Source organism: Gallus gallus, chromosome 4 (genome assembly GCF_016699485.2).
Source record: "Gallus gallus isolate bGalGal1 chromosome 4, bGalGal1.mat.broiler.GRCg7b, whole genome shotgun sequence".
NCBI classification, from domain to species: Eukaryota; Metazoa; Chordata; class Aves; order Galliformes; family Phasianidae; genus Gallus; species Gallus gallus.
Genome location: NC_052535.1, coordinates 54411975 through 54421653, shown reverse-complemented (window position 1 = coordinate 54421653; position 9679 = coordinate 54411975). Strand labels below are relative to the sequence as shown.

The following is a 9679-nucleotide window of genomic DNA, read 5'->3' as shown; positions in this document are numbered from 1 at the left end:
CAGTCTTTGGGTTACCTTAGTGCCTTTACATGTCTGATGAAGGGCTCAAGTACCTCAAAGCTTGCCTACCTTCTCCACAGTATTTCAGTCTAACACAAGACTTCCTCTAACTCAGTATTTTGCCTAGTGGTCCTTTAAAGAACATTGCTGCACCAGTTGGAAGCATCACAACATAGACATTGAATTGATAGACAAATAGGCTTAGTTTTAAACCCTCAACAGCTATCAGCTACTTAGTAACTTAAAAACCAAGTGTTTCCCACTGTCCCTGCATCTCTGAATATGTTGAACTAGCCATCCAAAACCACTTTGTACTGACACCTTTTAAACTGCTCCCATTAGACCTAGAGGAGCTCAGCTGTCTACAGTTAGACTACTTCAAGTCAGCAGCTGGGAGCAGAACTGCATATAGGCCTTGTAATGCAGCAGCTAATTAACTTCACATAGAATCAGTTCTTTTTATGCTTATGATAAGGTTACCTTTTGTTGGTACATCAGCTGTTGACACTATCAGTAGAGAGAATTGGTATAATTGGTATCTCATTCCATCAGTTCCTCTCCTTTCCCCAGCGGAAAAAGCAGCAGTCTGCATGAGAACAGGTATTATTAGGGTCTAACAATGCTTCAGGTCATTGAAAAAACAGCAGAGGATGCTGAACTATACTGAGGCTACAGAGAACCAGTGAAAGAAGCAATTTTAGGACTGGGAAATTGCAAAGATTTTCCTTTTTTTGAGAGGGGAACGTGCCTATAGTGCTGCAGTCAGTGCATGCAGGATGGAAATGAAAATCCTAAAAAAAGCTTTCGGTATAATTGTATCATTAATTCAGAGGATGTACACAACGCTTCACTTAAAATTCTGCTTTCCTCTTTGTTTGGAGTATGAACACAAGAAATGGGTAAATTTTAAAATGACTGGCACCATTTACTAAAGTAAACTTATGTCCTGAATCATCACTGGGAAATATACACTTCTTTCTGCATTTGTTTTGATTTGGCTGTCGTGAGAGACTCATGTTTAAATGCAGGCTTTTCTGCCTCGTGGCCGAGCTTCTTTGTGTGCATTTCCTAAGTGTTACTTACTTTACTTTGAAGGTGGGCTGAGCATAGGAATCTGACGAAAGAGTGGGCTGTGCCCTTGATCTGAGAGCTCTTACATTCTTCTGAATGAATACATTTGCTAGTGCAGTACACAGCAGCAGCAACAGTGTGGTGCTCTGGGTCTCCAGCTCTGCCTCAGGCTCGCTGAACATCTGCAAGACAATTTTTTTATGTTCTGTAAATGAATGCTGCCTAATTGCACCAGGAAAATGGGCACGGGGGATTATATCTGCATTGCTATGAGTGGAGGGGCGCCTTGGGGCTTTAGATTGCAAGGTGGCAAGGAGCAAAAGCAGCCTTTGCAAATCGCCAAGGTAGGATCATGAGATGTTGTCAGTGTTTTGTGAACATGAGTGAAGAGAATAGTTTGCTAACTATATATTGTCTCCAGTGAAATTGTTGGTGTGGATCGTATTGAGATGTTTGTTTGACTGTGCTAACGTGTTTTGTGGGGATTATACAGGTGCTGATGGTGTTCATTTCAATAAAAAGTAGCAATTACTTTTTGAGAGTTAACAAGCACTGCAAATGTTTTCTTGAATGTAAAAGATGTAAAGCTGAGATGATGCATGTCTTTTAGCTCCTGTATGATTTGCCGTATGTTTTTGAGTGCACTCAATATATTGCAAAACTGAATCTCATATTAGGAAATGCTGTTTCAGTCATTTATTTATGGATACTTCTCTAGGCAAAGAATAAGTACAGCTTTATCGTGAGAAAACGTTCTTACTATTTTTGGAATCCCAGAAAGAATTACACCAAGTTATCTCTGTTTTTGCAAAGTTATCCAGTCTTAGGAGCAGCCTTAATAGAAGGCAAACATTTCCTTTTATATTTTATGAACAGCACTGAAAATTACTGAACGCCTCATAAATTATGTACAAAATGAAAGCAAAACAGATAGTAGAGAAGTTCAGAAAAAAATAAAGAACTGGTGACCTCGAGACACAAAAGTAATGCTTTAAAAAGTGCTGTTAAAAATCAGTGCTCGTTCCATTGCAACAATGACAATTTGTCATAGTTATTGAGGCTTATGTAACTGTATGGAACTGTGTTCTGTTTTCCTAGACGAGGGGGGCAAATTTTGTCTGGAGCACTGGGATCAGCAAAATACCATTGGCTGAAACAATACAGGGACTGCTCACCATACAATGAATTCTGCCCCGTTAAATTGAGAGAGATTAGAATATGTAAAAATAGGCAGAGAAAGAAGATGCCGAGGGATTTACAGACCACCTTTTAGTTCTTGGTAGTCCCAGTACACTCAGTGTTAAGTTTTTTGAACTTATATGTATTATTTTAGGTCAGTAGTTCAGTTATTTAAGCTCTAACTTTCTTAACCTGTCAATATACTTATTAATTAGTCATATTTAATTTACTAGATCAGTTAACTGTCTCACAAATAGCAGAACAATACGTGCAAGCCTACTTCATCTTATAAAAGAAGGTCTTTTTAGCTCCTCGGTCAAGGAAGCATCATCTTTCCCAATTATTTTCAATGATTTTAAGTCCATAGTGTTAACCATATTCCATAATGAAACTATTTTTATTGTGTTCATGTATCTGTTTGTTATTAGTGGGTTTTTTTTTGTGTGTGTGTTCTAATATTTTGCAAAACTTGAACATGTTTAAAATGTTTTCCTACTGATAGGCAGCTGTTGCTTCGCACGTAAAGCCCCTGGTAATAGGTAACAGTGGAGTCCTGCCATCTAGTGAAAATTTATAGCTAGAACTTCCAAAATTGTAAGTTATGGTGAAAAGCAACTGACATTGATTACGTAAAACTAAAAGTAAAAAGCATAGGAGCTTCAACACAAGATTATGAATGACTTTTCTGACCAAAAAAAAAAAAAAAAAAAGGCTATACCAGATACTTTTTTTTCATATTCACATCCTACACAGCAGCCCTGAAGTCTGGCATCTCTCTTACCACTACAGTTTGGGGCTAGAGAAAGAGATGCATGGTAACTGTTGTGACTTTGCACTTTTTCCAGTGGGAATAGCTAAACTTAGGAAGGTATTTAGGAACTAACAAGCATGAGTTTGTTCTCTTGAAAATGAAACCAATCAGAAGGCCAATATCAATATTAAGAAAATACTTTGTGAAAGTTCACGCATGCCAGCATGTATGTGTTATAAGCATGGTGGACGGGTTGCTTTGTGAGTTCCGGATCATTCATTTCTCCATGCTATGAGTGGATGAGATCAGTGAGACTTGAAAATTGACACTAGTAAAAACCTGAAACTTAGAGCTGACAGGCCACAGCTTTTTTTTTGCAGCTCACTTTGTCGGCAGGCTTCACCATCCTTCCCAGGGAGCTTGGGCTCTCTCGGAGGTACACAGACTTGGGTCTGCAGGTCAGGAACCACCACCAGGCTGAAGCACTGTGAGGTGGGTGGTCTGCAGAGAGGCAATATTTTCAGCTTCTCTTTTGTTACCCATGAAAACTGACACTAGTAGCACATGGAAGATTGAATGATTCCCCAACTACTGCATAGTAATTTTTGCTACTGGCTCCAAGATACAAGGGTAGTGTTTCCCAAATACAGTTTATATATATATATGTAAGTTCTGTACTGGGGCATATGAACGTAGATCCAATTGCCAACGTAAACCAATGGAGGTTTTGCCAAAAGTGTGTGCATCTGCTTTCAGTATCTCAGCTCACAGATACCAGGAGAGCTGCAGAAGGGTTGCTCTCATGGTTGCTGAACTCAGCTTGAGTGCTGTAAACCCCTGAATGACTGCAGTGGGAAGTGCATTCAGGCCCTGGTCACAAGCAGAGCACTGGCTGTTATACAGATCTAAAGAAGAGAGGGATATAACACAGAGGGAAGGGAGACAATCCATGAAAACATGGCAGGATACAAAAATCCCAAATTCACACTTATCTACAATTTTGTAAAGGAAAAACACTGTGTTTAAAACTAATGAAGTAAGTCACAGTTCACTACCAGGAACAACTTTTACCAGCTTTACTCATACTTGCTTTTAAAATTTCTTTTTTCATCAAAAATGCCTATTTTTTGTTGCCTAGCTCTTAAGTTGTATGTGCAAGTAGCGTTCCCACTAAAATCAATGAGAGTTTTGTCTGTAGTGTAAAATATCCGATAACACAATCATGCTAAGTTTTAATAGAGAGACAGAGACAAACCTATTGCTGTCTCGAGAAATATCTTGGTATTCTTTTCTCATCAGCACATAAAATAGGAAATTTTCATTGGCAAATAGTTTTTGAACCATTACATGAGGTTGAAGATATTTCAATAATTTGCTAGATCTGAGATTGACACACATGGAGATTTTCTTTAAAGTATCACATTACTTTGTCCACTTATAACTCTTATTCAAAACAGTAAGTTTTAAAGGCATTTGATAGCATTTTCATAGAGGCATACAAAACGTTAACCCACTCTCCCACTCAAACATTGGCTCCTGAAATGAGCTTACTTTATGTCCACTAATGTTGCAACCAATGAAAAATTATTTTCCATTAAAAAGAATTTGCATTATCTAATACTGACCAAATACATAAAAATGACTTTGAAATATATTTTTAAAGTATCGTGTCAAAGGAGACGTTGTGCTACAGAAAACTACCCCACAAATGAATGTTCTGGAAATAAAAAAGATAATTGGGAGTATTACGCTAAGGGAAACGGTGGTAGAGCTGGCTATGCTGTGTATGCACCACGACAACAAAGCATGTCAGTACTGCACTGTAGGGTAGCTCTCCCAGAGCAAGAGGCGGTTAGGAAATCTCGATGCAGCAGTGACCCTAGATGGTTAAGAATTCAAAATATATAAGAGCAAAGAGACACGTGGTGTGCCTTTTGCTTCCACCATGACATACATGAAAGAATGTTTTTTTTTCTGAATATCACAGGTTTTTCTTCCCCTGTAAATATCTTTGCAGTTTTAAGTTTATAAAATATATGAAACCTGTTGGTACAAAATGATAGATGATTTTCTGGACCAGCACTTAAAAGACAGTTTGATGAGTTTTTCCACTAATACTTAACAGTACCAGCCACATTATATATAATGAAGCTATATCCTTTAAGACTCATCTCTTTCGCAACATGTAATTTAATGGAGTTACCTACAGATGATATTGGTTTATAATTCAATCATGATGTATCTGCATTAAAATTACCTGGTTACAAACAGATACACTTTGTTCAGCATATTAATCCATTACCTACACCAAAGCAGCAATTTGATGTACTCATTGTTCTTAGCTGTCAAAGTATCGGTAATTTAAGATTGTGAACTTATCTGAATATTTCTAGTATTCAAGGTGATAAATCCCATTACTCAGACCTGTAATCACTTCGAAGGAAATTCAGTCTTCTTTCTCATCGTTATCCTAAAAGTAAAAATGAGCAGGTGCTTAAAAATGCTTATGACCAATGGTGTCACAGATTTTCATGCTTGAGACACTGGAGGAACTAATGTGACTGAGAGAGGTGCCTCAATTGTGATTTCAGATCATGTCACTTCCAGAACTACTCTGATCAGTGCGTACTAAACATACACACACATTTCTACGTATGTCAGCTAGAAACACATCTTCAAAGGGAATCATGTTGTCCTGTTTTATCACAAAGATATGAAGGAACATGCAATGAATTCTAAAATTGCTGATACATCTTATATAATTTTTCAGAAACTTTTTAAAACTGCATTTTTAGAAAAAATAAAATAGTAACATTTTCCCTCTTCTAATATCCACCATACCAGTTTGCTGCTGCAAATTGTAATGCCCATCCTCTAACATTTCAAGTTACCTGGAAAATCTTAATGGCTACTTTAAAGTTTAATTTTTTAATTCTTTTGAAACTCAATATTTGCCACGCTCTGATTGAAATTTTCTTACGTCAGATGATGCAAAATATCATGCATTTTCCACTGTCTTGTAAATGTTAACTATACTCCAAATTAATCCTATGATATGCCTTGACCATTCAGGGTTCAAATCCAGCAGTGTCAGCTAGGCCTCATGCAAAACCTTTACAGTTTGTGACTGTTTTGCCAGTTTCTGAAATAGGCTTCTGCTGCTGCTGCCGTTCCAATAGTGGCTTTATTTTTTTGCCTTAGTAATGATATATGATAGCTGGCTGCCTGGTCATTTTGGATGTGTGAGTCTGATTTCAACCCTCTGATTTCAGTGCAAGTGTCAGTTTCATCATTTTGGATTCAGTAGAATCCGAAATTGAAAATGAAACTCAAAGAATTGGCAACAACTTGAATGAACAGTGTGAAAAGTGGTATCTGGATTTGATTAATGCTGGGTGTTTACAGGGGTGGGCTCTACTGTGGCCATTTGACTTTCTCTCCGTGTTTGAAATACCTGACATGTGCAGAACGTGCTCAAGAGCTTTTCCTCAAATTGACCTTTACACTTAGTTTAATAGAGAAGAGGAACAGTATAAGATATATCAGCACAGTTATGCTTTTGATCCTGAGGTAGGGAAAAGCACGTCATTGTCATGTGCCTGAGAGCTATGTTAGCACACAGCTGGCTCATCCAAAAAGTATACCAGTGCTGCTAGGTGTAAGGAAACCTTTTCAAGCCAATTTTCTTTTACACTTTACACTTTTCTTCACGCTGACAAGCAGAAAAAAGTGGGTTAGTAAAAGTGGAGATTCTGCTCACTACATTCTAGTTGAGACGTGGTAAATACACTTGGTGCTATACCTGCTCTCCCAGCTCATTTCAGTGCCAAGTCATATAGATAGGAATAAACCAGCAGCTGTTGAAGAAGTGTTTTCTTGCTCACCTGTGTGCATTGATAGCATAAAAGCACCATCCTCCCTGTGAGACACAGGAAAGAATTTGTTTAATGCCATCTCCAGATGACATTTAAAATTATCATTGAGTTGGAGTTGTTGCTTTGGCACCATTTGATTCTGAAAGCATACTGGTTAATGCATACTCAAGTAAGATCCCACTGTGTGCTAGCGTGTTTGAAAAAGAAGATGCATACACGTAGTGCAGATGCTCAGTACTGAACCGTGACTCTGCTGATCGTTCTTTATTTGTATTAACTGACATTTTAAACAGAATTTGAATACAACTTTAGGCTAATATAGACAGAGAAAACAGTGTTTAAAACATGCTAGCTGAACTTTGGCAGCAAAGGAGGGGAGTTTGGAGTTAACCTACAAGATTTTAAACACAACTTGCCTTACTTGGACTATATTTAAAACTGTTTGTTTAAATTTACTAGCTAATACATTTCCAAACATAGTTTGTTTTCACAGTCTGGACAAGCTCTTACTCTCAAATTCACCCTTCAGAGCATCTGACACAGCTTGTATCTGATGGTATTCAGAAAACCTAGTAAGGCATATTTACATATTCTTTCACATAAGGAGTAATGAGGAAAGTTATGGGGTTTTTCTTCTATCTTTATGGAAGTTAATTTTGAATCCTTTACAGGCCTTGACCCAATTTAACTGATACATTTCTACGCATGTTTGGATGATATAGTTCAGCTTCTATTTAAGTAAATGACAAAACTTCCATTGACAAACGGGAAAGAAGGTGGGTCTTATAGATGTTAACTTATTTTGCAAAATGAAGGAACAGTTTAAATTTCCACAGATCTAACTAGAATACACTACTGCTAAATAACTGTTTATGGAAAGTTCTCATTGCTAATTACAGACAGAAAAATAATTAGGAAAGAAAATTCCATATGCCAGCAAAGGCTTGTAAGTACTTCCCAAGGTTAGGGTTCTGCATTTTCTGGTTCCAAACTTTGGCATTCCAGCTATTGTGCCAAGTGGAAATGTTTAGTACTGTAGTCCCATCTAAGTTGTTTAAAAGCTGCTGGCTGAATTAGCGCATGATTGTATACCCTGGTTTGGATATACAGACCTACATACCAAGCTGGTTTTGGCATGCCTTCCACAGTATTTAGGCAAATACAAGCATGCCTTGGATACATAGAAGTATTCTTCTGTGTCTGTTTCTAACACATACTTTTACAGCTCTCATGCTAGAAGAGTTTTCAATGGAATAGAATGAAGAACATAATTCACACTGATTTAAACCAAACAAGTTAAAAAAAACAAACAGTGTATTCCTACTAAATTGCATTAGTTACTTTGTATAAAGATTTGTTTCATTGTTTAGGTTCTTTGCTGGAAACACTTAAAGTACTTTGTATGACATTATTATATTGCATTGTTGTGCATCTTCTGCCATTGCACTTTGATTGTGAACGAGAACGCAATAGCAAGACTTTTGGCTAAGTTCACCATAAAATATCTCAATAGAAAATGCTGTTTACAAATCTCTTTAGGATTGTGTCAGAGCGTTTGAGAGGATACAGCCAGAGATCTATGCAAATCACGGAAGGGCTTTCTTCCCAATGCAGAATTTGGTGTGCTTCGTATTTGCTTTCTGGAGCAGAAAATAGTGCAAGGGACCATACTTCAATAGTTAAATGCTTTTATATAGCTTCACTCTATAAAGCCAGACTGATGCACAGAGACGGATCATACTTCAAAAGGAATGGTTCTGTGCATGGAATTAACTGTGGACAAAAATGATAACATTTAGATTGCAACCAGTACTGTTTGTTAGATGGAATGAAACTGGCAGTAAGGAAAAGCCCTGGATATCAGCTTGAAGGTTTTAAATTTCAGACTTAATGTACATAAGTTACGCAGTGGATTTTTTTCCTTTTCTGTAATTTTTCCCATCTGTCCCATTTCATTACAATCTGCTGTCCGTAGGCAGAGTGCATGGTAGGATAAGTCTAATGCACATTTACAGCAAAACACTTCAGCATGCACCAAAGAAGAGCTTTTCTTTGGTTACTTGCCAATAAGCACGAAAGGCAAAAATCTTCAGAACAACTCAGCACCTTGCTCACAGAGGGATACCGAGAACAGCAAAGCAGCTGCTTTATTTGTTGCTTATATGGAAGGTAAATTACTATTAAAACTATCTCTAAGTTGTCCAGAGCCAGTGGGCTCCTAGCCTGAGCTCTACATCATGCGCTGCAGTCCTGGGCACAGCACAGGAACATTTCTTGTATAGAAGGGAAGCACAAACTATGTCCTTTCTACTTCCACAGAAAGTTATTCTGAATCCTTTAAGATTCCTTCTTTGGTGCTTCCCTGTTACATCTTGGTCAGGGCATCTAATGCATGGGTGTTTTCCTTCAAAGGAGTTATGTCATCCTGAACAGGGAAGATGTGAAACTATTATCTAATAAACCTGCCTTTTTCAAGTATATTTCAGAAATGTGGTCCTATTTAGAAAGCTGGATGCTTTGTTTTTTGTAAGCATGCTTTATATTACAATTCATTTGCAGAAGAACTGGTGATAGGTCAAAACTATGAGCAAATTAGATCAGCTATGGTTTCCTATGCTGATCATTTGTCTTGCTGTTTTCATTTGGTATGTTCTTTCTATGCATAAACGTGTCATTTATATCATAAATTGTTATAATATGGAATTTCAAGAGAAAAAGTTTATAGAATAAAGATAATGCAAGAGAATCATAGGTTCACTGTGGCATTTGTTAGTAACAGAAAGAAAAACAAACCAAATGACAG

At 37.4% G+C, this 9679-nt stretch overlaps 1 protein-coding gene across 6 annotated transcripts in view; it reads left to right on the top strand.

Annotated features, from left to right (window-relative positions):
• Positions 1–1182: 1182 nt before the first annotated feature.
• Positions 1183–9679, top strand: part of SYNPO2 (synaptopodin 2) — a 91801-nt gene continuing 83304 nt past the window's right edge. For all 6 annotated transcript variants that reach the window (XR_005859177.2, XM_040699206.2, XM_004941230.5 and 3 more), the window contains exon 1: positions 1183–1415. Coding sequence is in view for 5 of the 6 variants with exons in the window: in XM_040699206.2 (XP_040555140.1) it covers positions 1287–1415 (129 nt within the window). In the remaining variant the exon portion in view is untranslated. The remainder of the gene's footprint in view (positions 1416–9679) is intronic.